Source organism: Pieris napi, chromosome 6, assembly GCF_905475465.1.
Source record: "Pieris napi chromosome 6, ilPieNapi1.2, whole genome shotgun sequence".
Taxonomy (NCBI): domain Eukaryota; kingdom Metazoa; phylum Arthropoda; class Insecta; order Lepidoptera; family Pieridae; genus Pieris; species Pieris napi.
Genome location: NC_062239.1, coordinates 632,111 through 652,128, shown reverse-complemented (window position 1 = coordinate 652,128; position 20,018 = coordinate 632,111). Strand labels below are relative to the sequence as shown.

Here is a 20,018-nt window from a genome sequence, read left to right as displayed (position 1 = left end):
TTGAGGTTTTGGGTTCGATTGTATTGTGCTGTTCGATTTTGTTGACTTCAACATTCAAATTAATAAATTTTTAACCGCTTGTTTTCGTTACAGTTACTGAGTGAATATGGGAACCGGTTGATGGGGGGCGGCATCGACACAATATAGCTAGACTGAACACAAAATTATATATAATTAAGATTTAAGTAACGCACAATTGGACCAAAGTTAATCATAGATCTCTTGTAAAATTATATTAAGGTGCCGGTTCAACTTTACACTATGAAGACGAATTTAGAATACGAAATATACGCGGTTAATTCTTTGAGCACAAAGTCAAAGTACATTTGTTGCAAACCTTGCCTTGTTTGTTGTTAAAAATCTCATTTGCTCTCTGATTTTTATAGTTTATATAGAAGTTGCAATCAACGTTGGCAAGTGACATGCCACTGACAAATGTCTATTAGTATTCGACGAATTAGTTTTTGATTTTCAAATTCCAAATTCAGTTATTTTCTTAAAAATCCAAACCAAAATATCGGTGTGAATCTGTGTATAAATTTTATGCGAAGATTCATAGACCAGACTTAACACCTAAGTATGTCAAACCATTTTTGACATACGTGAGTGCCACTTAACGCTTTCGAGGCCCAAAGTCGTCGATAGATAGTCTTTCACTATAGAATTTAATGCCTATTAGTAAACGGAGGATTCAAAGTATCAAACGCATGGCTTTCCCATTGTATCTGTTGTGAAGATGTCTTTACTAAATGGTAGTTAACAGTTAACAAACGACTGTGCAGCTTAATTTTCCGTCTAAGAATAGTAATGTTATAAAGCCACAAGCACATCTAACCTAGTGGCGTATTTGCTTTATGTAAATACCACTGGTATTGGAGTTAAATTCATCGATCAAGTTTATTTTGTTATACCTAGTCTAAGTTAATTTTGTTAGGTCTTTTTAGACTATTGTTACCTATAATAAATATTTTATCTTACTATATGTTACTTAGAATATATTTTGAGCGTTCTTGCTGTGATTTTTATTTTATATCCTACTTTAAGCCATTTTGAATTTTATAATATCTATATTGAAAATCTGGCGTTAGTTTATTAAAAATAATGCATAATCATGATTAAAGTTGTAATATTCTAAAACTTTAAATTGTTTGTTAGTTACTTATTATCAATTTTCATACTAAAGATACACAATTGTTCTAAATTTATTTTCAATTGTATTTTAGTATCTATTGTTTTAGAAAAATGTTACTAGAGCACGCGTTTTCTTTTACACCTTTTAGTTAAGTTAATTAATAAACCAAATGTGTAGAATTTATATTATAATTAGAATAAGTACACAGTTTTGTTAAGCATAATTTAATTATAATAAAAGCCGATTTTATTTCTTCTAACATTGAAGAATCGGATAAAACTATGTATTTAAAAATTAAATATATAAAACACTTTCGTTTTATTTTCATACAATAATTATAAAAAATTAAACGTACTATAAAATACAGTTTTTCAGATAGCCATAAAAATATATAAAGTAGCAAATTAAGTATCATATAAATTAATCTAAAATATATAGAAAGTATTACAAAATAAAAAGGTCATTACAAGTTTTTAAACGAATTTTCTATTATTTTTATTCATGATATTTTATTATTCGTAGTTAATTAAGAATAAGTCATAGCAAAGGTTACATTTTTTAATGATGAAGTATCGCTTTCATCATCAACCTCATCAACACAAATATCTGATATAATTTCTGTGTCATAACTTACTGTACTATCTTCTGATATGATAGAAAGGTTGTCATGTGCCGAATATGGTACATGCCTCGGAAGTGCGACGTAAGATCCGGCGAGAGATGTTGATGATGCGATTTCACCTGGAATAGGAATGTAAAACTTTTCATATTCTGTAATTTAAATTAGGAATGACGCAATTGACACGATAATGTATCGTTTGTTTTATTTAGTTATGACAGATTTTGGCAGTGAATTAACCTAAAATTTTCTGATCTTTAATTTGGAAACGAAGCAACAACCATTTGCCTTAATCAATACTAATTTTGTGTATTACACAGAATGTCACGTATGCTTAGTGTTCGATTAATGGTTATTTAAAAACAGATACTAAACAATATAGTTAACTTTAACTGACTTACATGTTACTAAGCTATTTATAATATATTAAATACTTACATGCTGTATTTTTTTGACAGGAATTTATCTGAAAAAAAGTTAAATAAAATATAAATGTTATATACATTTTTATGCGAATGGAAGCTTTTAAGGTACCTTAGGTTGGCTTAATCGATGTTTTCGAAAAGCCCTTTGCACTGCACTTTGAATTGCCCCTAGTTGACCCTCCTGTATACTGGTTTTTCTTAATATTTGCAGAAATAAGTTTGTTTCTTTAACTGTATCGAAAAATAATATAATATATAATATTAAACGTTATAAACTCAATAATTCTTTTGAGTACTCTGTAATAGAAATTGTTAATTGTTAGTTATACTATACTAACAACTGCGTCTGGTCCAGTAACTGGTAATTTTTCTATCTTTACGCAATTGAAAAACATGAGTAAACCTGCACAACTTAGATCCAAAAATCGACGGTGACTGTTAGGCACAGAAGGCTGATCACAGCCTATGATGATAAGGGACAGAAATTTAAGCCCAAAACCATTAGTTAAAAATTCCTTCGCTACCTTACAATAGTATATTTGATACCTTTATTAGTTTCCAAATACTCTTTAATAATATCCGCAGTTTTGTCTACGTCTTCATCTATGAGACCGATATTTCTTAGCTCCTCAACCAATTCTGGTTGGTAACAGCTTTCGTTTATATTATTGCATATTTGAGCAGCAATGGAGATGTTATTTCGGACTTCAAGTAAGGCTCCCAAATAATTAGCTATGAAACTGTAGACGTTTTGCGGTTGAGCTCTTAGTACCTGGACGACATAAATTATAACATTGAGAAGATGATAACGAAGATTATTATTAATATGGCGATTATGCATGCCTGAGATTCTTTTTTAAATATTTTCAGTTCAAAGAATTGGATGACACCTTTTACAAAATATAAAATAAAACTTCACGCAGGACGTGTCTACGCGTAGACAATGGATTTTAATATGTGAGGTAGATCAATCAATCATTGAAAACCGATTCGTCGCTGACTAAAATCGCTTTAGTCTTTACACTTAGGCTGTTTTTCCACCACCGCCGTCACCGGGACGTCACTGAGAACGAGAAGACGGCGCTGATATAGCGATACATAAATTTAATATGGCCATGTGTCCACCGCACGCCCGTCACCCGAGCGCCGTCATCCTGGCCGACGATGTTTCGTAGTTAATAAAAATCTCGTTCTCGGTGACGTCCCGGTGACGGCGGCGGTGGACAAGTGGCCTTACACTTTGATTCATAAACGAGACGTCAAAATTCAAGGTGTTTGTCTAATACATGAGTCATAATTCGCGCTATGTTTCGACTTTGAATATCACCACGCTTTATATTTTTTTACGCGAACAAAGTCTTAATCGCTAGTTATAAAATTAGAAACAGTTTTCAGTTAACAACTAATATGGTAATTCCTGGGGCCCTTAGAAAGAAGGACGTGCTTGCTCTCCTTATTTTCGAGGGGAAAATTCTTCGAAGAATGAATGGCCCTGTTAGCGACGACGGTGTTTCGCGTATTCGCTTCAATGAAGAACTTTATAACGACGCCAACGTCGTACTGCATAAGATGTAACTGGCTCAAGTGGTTGGGATATGGGAACCGAATTGCGGCAGAACCCCAAGGTCCTTACTGAATTTACAACCTGATGGCAAGAGAAAACCCGGCAGACCGAGGCAGCGTTGGTGAGTTCGTAGTTGGACGCAAGAAGCACGATGGCGAAATAAACTTGCGGAGGCTAAGCCGTATACCATACATATGCAGCCGTGACTGTAGAGCCATTGATAATGATGATGACAGTAAAGCCTCGAATTTCCTTCTTGAGACACCACCTACTTAGCTTCTTATAATTCACATTGGTTCTATACCTACTTCCCTTGTTATATCAGACATAAGTTCTTCTAAACCTTCAGGAAGTGATATTTGGCACAGATTTTTATTTAAAGGTTTTTGCATTTTGTAAATAAAATATGTCAGGAGTAAAATATCTATACGGCTACGACCAAGGCGATGTTTTGTTATTTTATATGATATCTTTGAAATAAGAACTCGTGTTATCTGTTATAATGTTTAATAAAAGTAAAATGAACTAATTTCTTAAAGCATATTATCTTCGACAGAAATCGTGAAAGTAAATATCATTCTTGCAAACGTTAAATAAAGTTAATACTAAAAATTATGTAACATTGTATTCGTAACATTATAATATATCTATCCTGCTTCCTCATCAGTTATTGCTGTAGCGTCGTCACCTTCATCTTCTACGTCTGTTATAGAAGCGGAGTCGCGAGCTGTAGATGGCGCTGATGCAGGTATACTCTCACCATCGCCTTCTGTCTTGTCATCTGAAAAAAAATTAAATTTATTGGTCTGTTATTAAATTGAAGAAAAATTTATGAAACAATTTCCATAAATGATTTTTTTTAATAATAAAACGTTTAGTCTATTGTCTTTTTAATTTGTAATTTCCATTGGATAAATTTAATTTTGCTCAAATCCTTTTTCATTTACTATTTATGATCAATGGCAGCCATAATGTCTTTGTTGAATATCATAGATAAATCTGCAGTTTTTTAATACCAACCTGGTATATCTTCTGGTATTTCCTGTTCTGCGGCATTAGATACATCGTTCTCTTTTAAAAACTCCAATTGAAAATCTGGAATCACCTCCGGCGGCACCTAAAATAATTAAGTATGTCTTTAGTTAACATTATTATTACAACCATGATTAATACAATAAAAAGTATTTAGTATAGTAAAGTAAAAGTATATAGCAATATTTTTAATAATAATTAGAATCAATGTTTATTATCTTTACATTCCCACCTTCAAAACATATATCAAATCATTACAACGAAATTATTAGTAAAAAATAAGTCTCTTAGAAGTAGCAAATAGTAGATTAAGAAATGTAGGTACCTCAGCAAAGGATATCTTGTGCACGGATTGTACAACTGAAGTTGGACCCTTCACATCCACTGTAGCCGTCATTAAAACCTGTCCTGCGCCTGATTATCCAAATAAAACTTGTTGTTATTTATTTTATTCGAGATTTCCACTCATTTATTACTTACTTTTTTGCTGGCGAAAATTTGCGAGACGAAAAATATATTTTAGTATTTGGTAAATTTAAATTAGACAACGAATATAAACCCGGATGAATTACATTATTAACATAATTCGGCTGCCTTTGAACCACAGTTGTTAAATATGCGATAGCAGAACACGGGTGTAAAGACATTTTAGTTAAATAACGAGAGCCATTAAAATGTATAGTTGCAATATTGGTGAATATGTGAGCATACCATAATAATTTAGTTTATATAACACCATGCGGCTATTTTATTTAAGTATAGTAGTTTTATGTTCTAGGTACATGGTCTTCACATATTATCAAATCAATGTATACAAAATTTAATATTATAAACGCGAAAGTTATGTAAGTGTAAGTATGGATGGATGTTTGTTGCTCTTTCACGTAAAAACTACTGAATGGATTTCAATGAAACTTTACAATAATATAGCTTATACAATTATACATCAAAATAACACATAGGCTACCGTTTATAAAGATATTGTGTGAATTGTATAAAATATCAAGTAAGTAGGAAAAAATCTACTATCTGCGAGCTATACTGGCGTGCGCTGCCAAAACCGCTAGAGTAACACATATGTAATATATGGTGGAAATGTTTATCTTAAATAGTCCTACGCAAAAGCGCGCCATCGTATATCTCTTTGTATTATGTGTAAGCCATTAAATCCAAAATAGTGAACCATAACCAATAAAAATTGATAATTTATTTCAAATGCACATTTGGTAATCAATTGATTCCTAAATGAAAATAGATACTTTTATCGCTTCTGATATTTAAAGTAGATAAAATATGTCTTTCACACATAATTTGGTCAAATGCTATTTACTTTATTCCTGCGAAGGCGAAGACGAACTTCCAGACGAAGTCGCGGGCACCAGCTAGTACATAATATGTAAAAACTATTTTCAAAGCAGAATGGAGTTTTTTGCCTATTCTTCCATATGAAACTACCGAGGGGAAACTAGTCATCTTTTTTTTTTATATTTTTAAACTTGTATTGTTGACTTTCAAAAGTGCCTTTTTAATAGGTCTAATTGAAATAAATAATTTGACTTTGACTCGGCAATCCAAAAGCAAAATAACAATATATATAAAATAATATTATATAATGCTGAGATAATAATATTACAGTTTGTAAGAAAAAACAAAGTATTAGTTTGTAGTAAACCTACTTAATGCACCCGTATCTTAGAAATAGCGTAATTATGCCATGATTGCTATTAGGTATTTGCTTACATCATAAATACGTCACTCATGAAGTCATGGAATATAAAGAGTTACCTTCCTTTACGTAAGTGTTTTTTATTTATATCTTCTAGGGTTTATATAAGTGCACGCGAATATAGTGCCTAATCTAAAAATGTCACTAGACGAAGTGTTTAGAACAAAATCACGTATAATGAAAGTATACAATATCCCCCAAGGATTCTCTTTTATCAATCTAAGGGCCACGAGTCAATTCAATTGAACTATACTTTTAATGTTACCTGTCTTAGTATAGGCTATGGGTTACGAAAGGTACATTGGATTGTTTGATGTTTCGTTGCACTTGAATCTTGAGAATTAAATTATCGTATAATATCATCGTCATGAATTTAAAACCAATCTAATCTTATTAAAATGAACGATTTGTCACGTAAACGTTATCTCTGAGGTCTTAGTAATAATACAATTAGAAATTTACTTATCGATCATTCAGCTAATTCAAACGAAACTAAACCTCTTTTGAGTTGATGCAGAGCGATTTGAATATTTAACCAAATTCCGTGTTGGCACAGCTATAAAACTGTCAAATAATATCAACATTTGCCACCAATTAAGGACCTTTAAAAGATCGGAGTCAGACGAAGGTTTAAACATTTTCATAATACAACATTATGTAACCCGGTCTTGTGCTACAACATTATGACACATCTCATAACTTCAGTGGAAACTGGTTTGATATATAATATTTTAGTTACCAAAAAAACCCACCTGGTGCAGTATTGGTAATAATACTTGAACTTCTAACGGCTGGTATGTCAGTAAACCTGCCAATGCCCCTACTTCCTCCACTGGTTATGGACTCTTGGTCTTCTGGCACGTGGGTGATAGTCAACATTGGGTCGTACGGTATGCCCAGCTTCTGTGTGGCATGCTCACCGAACATTGGTCGCACATTGTCTTTTGGTACACGGAGTTTCTGTTTGAGAATTGTCTTTGCTATTAGGAGAAAAGTAATCGAAATGGCGGCAAAGAATTTTGATTATATTTAAACAATAAAAGCTATAAAGTCTAGATTATCTTATTAATGTTTATTAAAATTGTTTATTCTCTTCAATGCGGACAACATCATATATTAGGAGGAAACGATTTGTTTTTTGTTTATTACCTATTGAAAATCAAAATGTTTTGCCCTAATTAATTCAAACGATGACGTTAGAATAAAGACGTAATGACGTATTTATAATTACTCGTAAATCCCAACCGTCAAAAATGTGGTTAGAAATTTTGTCAGTGTCATTTGTAATTCATAAATTAATTAAAATTATTGTTTCCTCAAAATCAGGTTTATCTAAAAATAAAAAATAAAAATCTGAATAAATGACGTCATATCATTAAAATTACGCAGGTTCTACTGTTGCGTTAAAAATAACAGCTAGTGATATGATATGCCATCCTATCGGTGTATAATATAGATATATGTATAGTATTTGATATATTTAACAGCTGTAGTTACTAAAATTTATTTAATAATTATGATGCCTAAGAATATATTACTGATTTCCAAAAATAGGCGGCAATATTCAATATCCACACTTAACCATAATCGATAAAGGGTCAATGTAGTATCTCGAATGAATGACGGTTATACATTTTTTTGATAAGTGAGTGCCTTTCTTCTTGAGGGGTCTCAAGACGCGAACTTCACAATTTTCCGCCAGTTTTAAATCATAATAGTTATATATAAGTATTTGTTTTACAACACAGTATGTAATTTTTACAACTTAGAAAAAATTTTAACACTACCGTGTAATGTGATTCATTGAAAACATTTATCTATGACAAAATCAAAATTTCTAAAGTTTATCTGAATCATGCCAAAAAATAATTGTTCCTTTTTAATAGTCATGTGCTAGCTATATTTGTTTTGCGCAGCGGTTTGGTTTCAGGGATAATATTGATAAGTCGATTACAAGCCTGAAGTGCTTTAAAAGCATCTTAGGAAATCCCAAATGCAATTACATTACGGGAATCTTGTAATGCAACCGGACAAAATCCAGAAGAGACTATATTATAAAACAGCCGTCAACATTCTTCACATCCATTCAAACGCTCGGAGCGACATGGCGTTTAAATTATTAAGTATTTTATTTTCCTCGTGCCTTATCCTCGTTTCGAGCGATGATTGCGAATGCAAGATTACATCGATGGCTGAATTTGAAGAGCTCCGAAAGTATCTCTCATCTCCAGATAGAATTAAGGAAGAGGAGCATCCAGTTTTAGCGGGAGAACTATCACCGTTGGTCAGTTGTACTTGTCCAATTAAGGAAGCTGTGTATAAAGAGCCTACCATACCTGAATTGCCGACGGAATATCTCATTTTTAGAAAGAAAAACAAAGAAAAAAAGGAGAGAAATAAATGCCCCAAAGGTTATCGTAGGATTGGACCAACGTGTGTAAGATTTAAGTGATATAGATATATAAATTGCAAACGTGATATTTTTATGTGATACTAGGCTAAATCAGTAGCTGTTGGAGCCGGCTGGCTTATTATACTAAAATCCAGTGGCGTATCTATACCAACTGGGGCCCGTGGCAAATCTTCTTTCGTGGCAATTCTTTTCATGGGGCCCTATGAGTAAACATCGTCCCTACTCAGTTTAATTTTAATTAACTTCGAGATTTTCAGCGTACTCAATTACACGTTGTATATGTCCCACTAATGGCCATAGGCCCCCTCTCTAAGGCGAGAGGCAATGGTCTGTAGTCCCCACGCTAGCCCAATGCGTATTGGAGACTTCACATACATCAATAGAACATAATATCTCTTGGGCAGAGGCCCTCTTGGGTCGGGGGCCCGTGGCGTTTTGCCATCCCTGCCACCTTATTGTTACGCCACTGCTGGAATCAGAAGAGGCTTTAATCGATTGATAAATATAAACATGCAGTGGTAATAACCAACTTTAAGAAACATGAACAATGAAAAACCTTAACAAATTGTATATTTAGCCTTAGATAAGGATCGGGCAATTCTAAAACGCCATGATGTTGGTATACATTTACGGTTTTTCCCCAGCTGTCTCGTGATTTTATTATAATTCAAGTTCGGCGGGTATCTACAAACGAGTCTACGTATATTATTATTGTATTTTATTTATTTTTTGCTGACACGTGCTAGTGTAGTAGTTATTGTAATTATAATTTCCTCGACAAGTTTCCTTATCATTAATATCTGGTTCTGATAATCTTGATTTAACTTTGTATGCGTACGACATAATGTTCTGTTTTTTGATTAATAAATGTAGAAGAAGTGCGGTTTTAATAATAAGACGACTTAAAACTTTTAAAATTTGTTTGATTGAAGTCTAAACCCGTTTTTTTATAAAACTAAATCAGTATGATTACACTCTTAAGTAAAGTTTTCTTTCGTCTTTATCTGACAAATTGTATTTACGTTGTGATGAAAAGAGACTGGCCATGAACATTACCTTAGTTTAAGCTATTCACTAGTATTGTAGAAAATTAAGTCAACATAATATTACTTATTAGCCATTATTATTTCGCACTCTATTTTATGAACTTTCATGTAAAAAAAAAAATGTTTTAAGTTATTACATCTATTAAACCAGTAATGGGTAAACATTACCTCGTCTACTTTTATAACCTTTTTTAATAGAAGTAATTACATTATAAGTTAGTAGTAAAAAGAGGTTTATCCACGCGGACATAATTATCTGGTATCACGTTAGGGTAGATTACTGTCTAATTATTATTTAAATAATATATATTATCAAACTTACAAGCACTGGTCCCAGTTCGATTTCTCTGGACCCACCAATGTCCAAAGGTGGGCCGGGCAAGTCCACTTTGGGACCCTTCTTCTTCTGTTTCAAATGCTTAAGGAGGTTTCTTCGAAGATGGTATCCTCTATACGCCGCCTAAGAAATATTTTATATTAAACACATACTTCAAATTATATCGCTTTAATTAACATTGTTTTATGATTCTAGATACTAACATTTATATGTATAACCGAAGAATTGGTGAAAAAGGTATCGTCATTAATCTTTTCCTGGATCAGTTGTCAAGAACAAGATTTATTTAAGCGCCTGCTGTAAATAGCTGGCAATGTTATCTAAGGTGCGAATTTTATTCAAAGATTTATAACGAACGCCATCAGGATTTTTAAATTAAGAACACAATAGAAATGATTCATTATCTGTACACGAACAATTAAATATTATATTGTATGTGTTGTATTTTAAATGTTAAATATTATGTTTATAATTTTCTAATACCAAAAATGTTTTTCTAAAGAATTGTCTAAGACTACTTTAGTCCATTACCTGAATTTTTTCAGCAGCTCTGTTCATTTCTGTGAATGACGGTTTAGTTCTTTTATATATTTCTAGAGTGTGTTGCGCCGCTATCTCCCACGGTTCGTCGGGTTGAGTTTTCATGGACTAAAATTATATGATAATGGTTACCCATTATTTAGGTCAAAGACGACGACGAAAAAGAAGACTCCATAATATGATTTCGGAAAAAACCCTAATTACCTGTTCTAGTGTCTTCTTTCTATACCAGTAATCTCTGTATGCGTTTCTCGCGACTTGACACACTTTTGACGCCATCACCTCGTCTAAAGTGGATCGCGTTAATATTGTTTTCATTATCTGCATTTCTTTAATTTTTTCTGCAAATATAAATATAAACTATAAATAGTACGAGCTGAGATAAACAGTATTTAGATAAAAAAATTTAATAAAAAATAATAATATCATATAGTAGTTTAAGCGTAATTTTAAAAGGCCCATAATATTGTCATTGAATTATGCAATGTAGTAATAATATATATGACTATTAAACATTTTAAAGCGTCTCTTTTTACCACTGCCAGCAACAGGCTCAAATTGTTCAATCTCTTGCTTGATAATCTGAGCTAAATCCCTCGCTTGCTCGCTAGCTAGACCCAGCTGCAGTAGATGTTCGGATACCGAAGGTCTGCAGTCACACAAGTCATCCAGAACTTTAACCGCCATAACCCCATGCTCACGCGTGAGGAGTAACACTGAGAGATAGTTGGCGATAAAGTCGAAGAGTTTGGGAGGCTGTTCTCGTAGCACCTGGAATGTTATTATATATATTAAACTATTAGCGCCCTAATTCTCAAGACTTTTTTAAAAGCCATGCTGAAGCTGGTATACAAAATTATTGTCGTCTATAAAATTGTGGAGCTATTTAAAAAATTGAAAACACTGCTTATCACGTTACGACTTCGTAATGTCCTGTTTATCTTATTTCCAATTAATCCTTAAACTACGCCAACTACGTATATATTCGGTTCTAGAATATTTTGTCAGTTTTTATATGATAATGTATTTGATGATATTTGTTTATTGTAACGTACGTATTTATATTGTAACGTCCTTTTGGAGTTAGTAAGTTTCATAAGATAGCAATGAAATTATCTCCCTTTACCATATTATATGGTAGGTACCTAGATATTGAAACATAGTGGGGAATACTTACTTCACGTGTAATATCTGCCATCAATTCCCTGAGGCCTTCGGGGACGCTGAATACGTTAGAACACCCGTGTTTTTGAAGCAATTCATTCATTTTGTCTATTGATGAACTTGTAAATGTTGAAAATATTGACAGCTAAGAAAATCGGTTAGGAGTGACATTATGTTTTTATAACGTAAACTTATTTTATTGAATTGTCAAAAAAATGTATTCGCAAGGAGTCTTGTAAATATAAACTTTAAGCAGTATTGTAATAATTCAAAAAAACATAATTCGTTACTTTTAACTACATTAAACTGACCTTTCAAAATATGTTACCTATTGACCAATACTGACTGATTTTGTAAATAACGTCTTTGTCCTCATAACCAGTTTACGAAGAACCAGCGCGCCCTTGCATTCATTCGCGTACTTCCTTAAGTTCGCATTATCGTTTAGCTCCAATTAAACTAGTCCTTGGTCAGTTGACATTTAATCCATAACGATATATTTACGACCTTATGTCGTTGTGATTAGGTTTGAAGTTATGCGTGTGTTTAACGAAAAAGGGGTATTTGATTACAAAACACACAGTACTATCTTGTCTGCCCGGTGCGCAGACGTCGGTCGTGTAACTGGCCGTGTTTTGATAACATACAATTTTTCTAAAACGTTTTAGTGTGGACCAAAAATGAAAGTGTCAACTGCAAAAGTGATATCTATGCTGGCCTTGGGGCTTGGGAGTTTTTGTGCTGGTATGGCACCATTGTGTATTTCAGAAAGATCGAGACAGCGGCATCCCCTTCTTATTTCTTGTCTGCTCTGTTTTGGAGGTGGTGTTCTACTATCCACGTCGCTCACCCACATTCTGCCGGAATCCCGAGAAATTCTAGGAAAATATTCAGAACTCGGGTTTTGTGTTGGTTTCTTTCTGGTTTATTTTGTAGATGAATTGGTACATTTCTTTTACGGCGCACATCACACCAGCCAAAGAGAGAGAACTAGTTATGGGACGGAGGAATCTCGTCTTTTGAGGGATGATGAGATGAGAGAAAGATGTGGTGGTGCTGATAATCCTCGTATGTGTCATGTTAGCCATAATGCACCTTGTAACAGGAGTTATTCGGGGGTCATAGGTTTATTATGTGCGTTGCTTGTGCACAGTTTTTTGGAAGGACTCGCTATTGGCCTGCAAGAAACAGCATCGCAGGTACTACTAGGTATTTATATTGATATATCGTTATAGATCTCATAATAAAGAAAGCATGTAATTGTTACAAAAATCTAATTATATTTTTAATTGACTTTTTTACTAATTGATATGCAACTTGCCGTGCTGCGTATTTTCTTATCGTTTTTTTGTAATATAAACAATTATCAATTGATATCAATTACATCGAAACAATCAGTGTTTTAACTTTGTTCAATTGTTTCAAGGTAAAGTACTTATATCATAATAAGTGTTATATTAATTGTGAATCACTTGCCTATATTTGGTTAATGATATGCGATAGGTAAAGTCCCAATCCCTTGTGCATTTAGAAGTCATAGGTTTGCGTAAACCGCTGGCTTCGTACCCAGGATAAATAATTATTACATTTACCTAGTAACTAAACTACAAATGCGGTTTGATTAAATAAATAAAATTAGTTAGTAAACACAAAAATATTAAAATACAAACTGGTACTATACTATCACTAAGTTAATTTACGTTCTTTTCTATTTCTAGGTCCTTCTTCTTTTAGCAGCAGTGGCCTGTCATAAATTTGTGGTGGGTTTTTGTCTTGGGGCTGAATTATGCGCGAGTGGAAGAAGCCTTAGCGCTCACCTAGTGTCAATTCTACTCTTCAGTGGGGGTTCAGTTGCAGGCATTGGGTTAGGTGCCGGAATCGATGTTATAAGCCAGCTGAAGAATTCAGTTGCTGTGTCCATCATGCAGGTAGGTATAGTCAGTAAACAGTATTTTTAGATTTGCAGAAATTTATAAGTATACGCAAAATCTAGACAAGATACGTGGCGAGACTAATAAATATTGGTATTTTAGGTTTTGTTTATGTTGTTAAGACATCTATAATATTTCACGGAATGTGAACGATATATAGAAAAGGGAAAAAAACAGGTGGGGTTTCAGCTCTTGGTCTTGGCCTTTGTCTATTTCATGATCTTTGGTTTTTTCTAGTAGCTTCAGCGTGCGACTCTCATCACTGAGGTCATATTTTCGTAATTATGAATGCTGAGGTGTGGTTTTCTTGTTATAAATTCTGCGTTACAAATAATTGCGTAAGGTACTAACTATACACCGCAGTTTCATCCGCATTCTAACCCTACTTGATATATGTAATTACTTTGAGATTAGTACATTTTCAATGTTATTCTTAACCTGTCAAAAAAAGGTTTTGCTCACATTTTTTTAACAGGCGCTTTTGTCGTAAATCAGCATTGAATAGAATCTTGTATCTCTTATAGGCATTAGCTGCTGGAACTCTTCTGTATGTAACCGTGAGTGAAGTTCTTCCAAGGGAAAGAGCCCGCTGGCATGAACAAAAACGTTCAGCGGGAGTTGCGCAGTTCTTCGCTGTGGTAACAGGGTTTGCTGTCATGTATCTTTCTACCATGTACTTAGGTGAGTGTTATTCAATTTTGCTAAGTTTGTCATATTCAGACTAATTATTATCATTACTGCGCGTTTGAAATAGTTATAACTTACTGCCTGTTCAGGTACGCCTTGGTGAGCATAGATGGCGTTGATAACACTAAACAATGTATTAGTTGTATCTTAAATTTGACCACTTGAACCGAAGACAATTAAAGTAAATAGACAGATCATTGCTAAGGAAAAGTTACGGAACTCTCGTGGTAATTACAAATTTGGACGGTAGATGTCAGAAGCTGTTTCAAAATAACAAATATTTACCTAATAATTCGAAATGTTTGGAAAACCGTTGCGAGATATCGCGTTATACATCTTTCCTACGGCCTGATGCCTAGGCGAGGTTGCCAATCTTTGAAAAGCGACTACAACATACACGTGCGTAACCGCCGCAAATGTGTAAGCTGCGACACTTAAAGATTTATTGAATTATTCAAAAGCAAAAGAGACAAAAATGACGTAGGATATTGCTATTAGTACTTACGTACACTATGCAATACTAACTTTCAGGAAATGAAGATTCTTTTATCATAATTATAAGTCATATCATTACACTAATTTGTATACTATTAGATCTTGGGTTGAAATAACAATATTCTTGATAAATAAATTGATACATACCAGGTATTTGAATTGTAAATAAAACTTAATCTGGACTATTTTATTTTTAATTTGTTAAAAACATAGTTTTCTGAATTAGCTATTTTTATATATTTGTTTAAGTTATATATATATAGTATAATTTATATTAAAATAAAAATTATATTTATAATGATAAAAACGTATACCAAACAAAAAATATGTCGAAATTATTACATTTGTAGAAAAGTGTAAAATACGTTTTATTTTATTGTTATGAGTGGCGCCATCACAATATAGCCAGCATTTTCGGAATATTTATTTTTATTGTCTTTGCTTGAACAAACATTATATATATATTTAAATAATTTATATAATATATACATCTATATATATAAAAATGAAACCCGTTTTCCGTTGTCACGACATAACATGAAAACGGCTTGACCGATTTGTCTGATTCTTTTTTTATAATATTCCTTGAAGTACGAGGATGGTTCTTACGGAGAGAAAAATTTAAAAAAATTGAATGAAAAAGTCTAAAAACAAAACTTTTCTATATTCCCATACAAAATATTCGTAATAATATTTAAAGCCAATTTGAACTTTAATACCATAGCATAAAGTTCAAGTGTTAGTAATAACATAATGTATTTGTTGTATTATCAACTTTCTTTTTTTTATCTTACTAGCTAGACCGTTGTCCCGAATAGCAGAATAAGTATTTAAAAAAAATAAAGAATCGACTGTTAGGCGGTACGATGTTCGGTTCAGGCCAGCTAGTTATATATATATATTAATAATAATATAAAAAATATTTAAATAATTTTAGTGAAACTGCTTACTTCGACGAAAAAAGAAATTGTTTAAAATCTCTGTTGTATCTCTGTAATCTCTTTCTTATTTTACAGATCATGATGCAGATTAATGAGAGAGGGATTTATATCATTTGCCATAACGCTTCTAACTATAAGTTAACCTAATTGTTGAGTTTTCTATGACTGATAAGACGACTGTCCATTTAAATTGACGGATAATGTAATTAAATGAAAAACGTCTTCGAATTCACATTTCTTTTATTGACCATTTTAACATTTTTGCTGAAGTAAGTCACATAATTGAAGACAACTTTTTAGAACTCAAGGCCTGTTTGTTTATTACTGTTGTAATTACAAATACTTAATGTGATTCAGTGAGATGAATTTTGTAAGTACAATAATTATTAGATATGTTGAACTGTTTAAAATAGGCATTATTTTATACTTTATAAGTTTAGATACATTTATAACATTAATTAATAATTGACTTTGTTTAAAAATTACATGGCACTGTTACGTGATGTTAAATTGTTATTGTATATTGTTTTGCAAAAAAGCACCATCTGTCAACGTATATGTATAACCACAATTTCCTACTCGAAGGCAGATGGCGCTATTATCAATACATGCGTAAGTTGTTAATTATATCGTTTTCACGTTTAAATGCACAAATATAATCTCAGTCCACAATATTATTGCAATGTTAAAATTAATTGTGTATAATACATAATGTGGAAGCCATTTTACACAGTTACACGTCGGAATACCTCGTATTTATAACACAATATAAATAAATGTATGAAACTTATGCTAATTTTAAATACAATAAAAGTATTACAAAATAGAATAATACAGATCTTTGACTGGACGCACTTAAACTACGTGGGAAGTACAACGTATTGCGTACAAAAAAAGTAATTTAATAAATATTCTTAAAAACTTAAGAGAGCATTCAAATCAAATGATATTAGGACCTCAGACAATTCATTATTTTATTGAAAACGCGTTATAGTTCGATTCACAAGTCCAATCAATTTCTTTGCGCCTTAATGAGGTATTAATAATTTTTTAAGGAGTTTTTGATTAATTGGATGGACATTCTCTTCAAAGCTCTAAATTTTAATTGTTGGCACATTTCAGTAAGGCACAAAGCAAGGCACTTTATTTTACAAATTTGACGAGACTACATCAAGAAGCGTAATTAAATAGACTATTAATAATAAATACATAGATTAATACGTGTACCGATTGTCAAAACAACCAAGTTTACATCTGACTTGATGGCATCGGTAACATTTTCGTTGATATGCCGTGATCCCTGCTCCATTCCACAATTACCGTTCAATGGGCAAGCTGTGCCTTAGTGAACTAAAAAGACTTAGAAAACATATCGAAATAGTTGTTCCTATGCAGAGAACCCATATTTGTATTGAATTTTACTATTGTGTAGAAATTGTTGTGCTTACGCTTATAGAGAATATAAGGGCGTACGAGAGCTACAGAATTTTATTAAGTTATCCAAAGGGCTACAAAACATAGATCACGACTATCAACTAATCTTAAACTAAATCGGAAATACCGCAATTTGTTAAGTCCACTGGTAAACACAACACACACATCAAGTGTCATCGTCATCCTCCAGTCGTTTCCTTTTCCGGCGATGCCTCTCCAATCGCTTCCGGTGCGCACTCTTGCGTTTAGGCGGAGTGATTTGACACTCGCAGCCGGCTCTAACTATCACATAGTCCATGGACCAGCCGCCGGAGCCGGGGACAGAGAAATGTCCTTCCGGCCGATTGCGCAGCGGCATCTCGGTGGCTGAAGAATACCTTACTAGTGCGTAGGAGTATGAATACTTCTGCACACATCTCGATTGGTTGTAGAGGCGTGCGTCTACGAATCTGCAGGGCTTGTCTACAACGTCCGGTGCGCAGGAGAGTTCGTAGAGCCTCTGTTTGTTCTCACCGTCCTCGTAGAGTTCTACGTAGAGGCCGGTGGGGGTTCGGCCGCCTTTCTTCGCGACCATCTCTAGGACTGACGGGCAGCACTCGACGACCTCCTTCTGGGAGCCCTCCCGCCGTAGTATTGACTGCATCTCGCGCCAGTGGGAACGCTTCCAAGATGCGGTCGCGTCCATTTCTTCGTCCGTCCTGAAAATAATATTTATTTTTAATTAACAATAAGTATTGAACTTGGCAAGTTGGTCAGGAAAGCCAACGTCAAGCCAGTCAACAAAGATGGCGCTTACTGTATGTAACATAAGTTTTCAACCATTTCGCTGCCTTCGTGCCTTCACAAACTGTGTGAGACGTGTTTAGTTTGGGTTCGATCTCGAAGATAATAATAAATTATTTAAGGTTCGTACCAGCCTGTGTAGCTGGCCTAGTCAAGTAAATTGTAATAAGTATTTAGTATACTAACATAAGTCGGTGCGCGTGGTGCGTGAGCGGCGCCCGTCGCACACGGCTCGCGTTGGCCGACACCTCGCTCGCGCCCGCGCCCGCCATCGCTCCACACAGCACCTGAAATATTAGAAATATAAGCTTTAGGTTAAACCAAGCAAGTACCTAAATCCAGCAACTAAAACCTCACACACTTCAATAAAATAGCCGTGGATTGACGAATTTCTTGGTTACCTTTCCAGCAACTATTATCAGATTAAAAACAATGTTAAAATTGTAGGAGATATGTGTCCAAAATTTACTTGATTCTAAATGATTGATGAAGATAAAAAAGTCTATGATGATGAATATTATTTATATTAAAAAAATACGCTTAAATTTCTAATTAACTGTAACTAACAAAAATATAAATAAATAGTTGTTAATCGTGTGTAATTGTTACAAAGATTTTTGTTTGACGTCTAACATTATTAGTTTTGCCTAATAATTAACACAGATTTACTTACAATTTATTTAATTTCTACATAATTACACCAATTCTTACGGATCAGGATATTAAGCTATTATGAAATAGATTTACGTCATCAGTTGAAAACTGATGGTACAGGATAATGCAAAAAGATTGTAAGAAAAAGTAAATTAAATATTTAAATGATTGATAACCATATAGCACAATTTCCAACCACCATTGGCGTTGGAAATTGTAATAGGGAGAAATATTAACAAAAAATAGCTTATATCATCTATTAAATCAGTATAAGTAAGTGCATACCCAGAACACAGATGATTTATAATTCCCGAAAGGAGTAATGTCCGAAATAGCGGACATTCATATTCGTCTGAGAATTTTTTAACAGCTTAATTAAATTGGCAATTAATTTGACTATTATGTTAACCATTACTCAACAGTATAACTGATTAATGGGAATCTATGAGTAATTAGTACTATGTTAAGATAACATTTCCCCACATATCTTAAATTCCGTCACAGATCAAACATGTTTTATTTATGACTATCTATTAAACGATTTTTAATTTAATATATTCATAGTTTAATGATACTATCAAGATAAGGGTCATAAAAATTATGATTATAAGACTAAACAGTTACCATATTTTATTTGAGATCGGGTTAATATAATAATAGAAATCTGAGGCCAAGACCTAAAGTGGTTGTAGCGCCACTGATTTATTATTTATGCTATTATTACTAGGATACTAAGTACATTACAGGAATTCATTAAATTTTATTTATGATATTAATATAATATTAATGAAGAACAAAAGCGTTCACGATTGTTTCACTATTTAAATATAATTACGCTCACGATGGTGACGATACAGTTACTACACATTATGATGACACATTTTGACGAATGATTAGAACGTAATAAAGTATTACCACTTTTATTAGTTTTGAAACTGTCGCATTAGCTTTATGATAACTTGGTAGAATTACAATCTAAACTAAAACTATCTTTATGGTAGTTCCGATCTATTTCTGGGAAGTAAAAGTAGGTTAAACATATTACAAACATTATGCACAAAATAATTACCGTAGAATAAAGACATCCTCAGGTTT

At 33.1% G+C, this 20,018-nt stretch overlaps 5 protein-coding genes across 7 annotated transcripts in view; 2 read left to right on the top strand and 3 right to left on the bottom strand.

Annotated features, from left to right (window-relative positions):
- LOC125050313 (mucin-5AC) overlaps positions 1–1,010 on the top strand; it is a 47,571-nt gene extending 46,561 nt beyond the window's left edge. The window contains exon 12 of the mRNA XM_047650061.1: positions 94–1,010. Within this exon, the coding sequence (XP_047506017.1) occupies positions 94–147 (54 nt within the window). The 3' untranslated portion in view covers positions 148–1,010. The remainder of the gene's footprint in view (positions 1–93) is intronic.
- A 512-nt stretch (positions 1,011–1,522) lies between these two features.
- LOC125050318 (sperm surface protein Sp17-like) lies at positions 1,523–4,195 on the bottom strand. The gene is made up of 5 exons (XM_047650068.1): positions 4,049–4,195; positions 2,723–2,948; positions 2,286–2,407; positions 2,190–2,217; positions 1,523–1,873 (listed from the first exon to the last, which is right to left on the bottom strand). The coding sequence occupies exons 1-5, from the start codon at positions 4,130–4,132 to the stop codon at positions 1,659–1,661; spliced, it is 675 nt and encodes a 224-aa protein (XP_047506024.1). The 5' UTR covers positions 4,133–4,195; the 3' UTR covers positions 1,523–1,658.
- A 35-nt stretch (positions 4,196–4,230) lies between these two features.
- LOC125050314 lies at positions 4,231–12,533 on the bottom strand. The gene is made up of 9 exons (XM_047650062.1): positions 12,012–12,533; positions 11,371–11,605; positions 11,039–11,175; positions 10,826–10,942; positions 10,280–10,417; positions 7,251–7,458; positions 5,098–5,186; positions 4,761–4,857; positions 4,231–4,521 (listed from the first exon to the last, which is right to left on the bottom strand). The coding sequence occupies exons 1-9, from the start codon at positions 12,099–12,101 to the stop codon at positions 4,388–4,390; spliced, it is 1,245 nt and encodes a 414-aa protein (XP_047506018.1). The 5' UTR covers positions 12,102–12,533; the 3' UTR covers positions 4,231–4,387.
- A 46-nt stretch (positions 12,534–12,579) lies between these two features.
- On the top strand, positions 12,580–16,884 carry LOC125050316 (zinc transporter ZIP3). Its single transcript, XM_047650063.1, has 4 exons — positions 12,580–13,197; positions 13,717–13,926; positions 14,454–14,610; positions 16,128–16,884. The coding sequence occupies exons 1-4, from the start codon at positions 12,679–12,681 to the stop codon at positions 16,142–16,144; spliced, it is 903 nt and encodes a 300-aa protein (XP_047506019.1). The 5' UTR covers positions 12,580–12,678; the 3' UTR covers positions 16,145–16,884.
- LOC125050317 overlaps positions 16,275–20,018 on the bottom strand; it is a 156,886-nt gene continuing 153,142 nt past the window's right edge. For all 3 annotated transcript variants that reach the window (XM_047650066.1, XM_047650067.1, XM_047650064.1), the window contains 2 exons: positions 18,456–18,556; positions 16,275–18,184 (listed from right to left, as the gene is read on the bottom strand). In XM_047650066.1, coding sequence (XP_047506022.1) covers positions 17,653–18,184; positions 18,456–18,556 — 633 coding nt within the window. In that variant the 3' untranslated portion in view covers positions 16,275–17,652. The remainder of the gene's footprint in view (positions 18,185–18,455; positions 18,557–20,018) is intronic.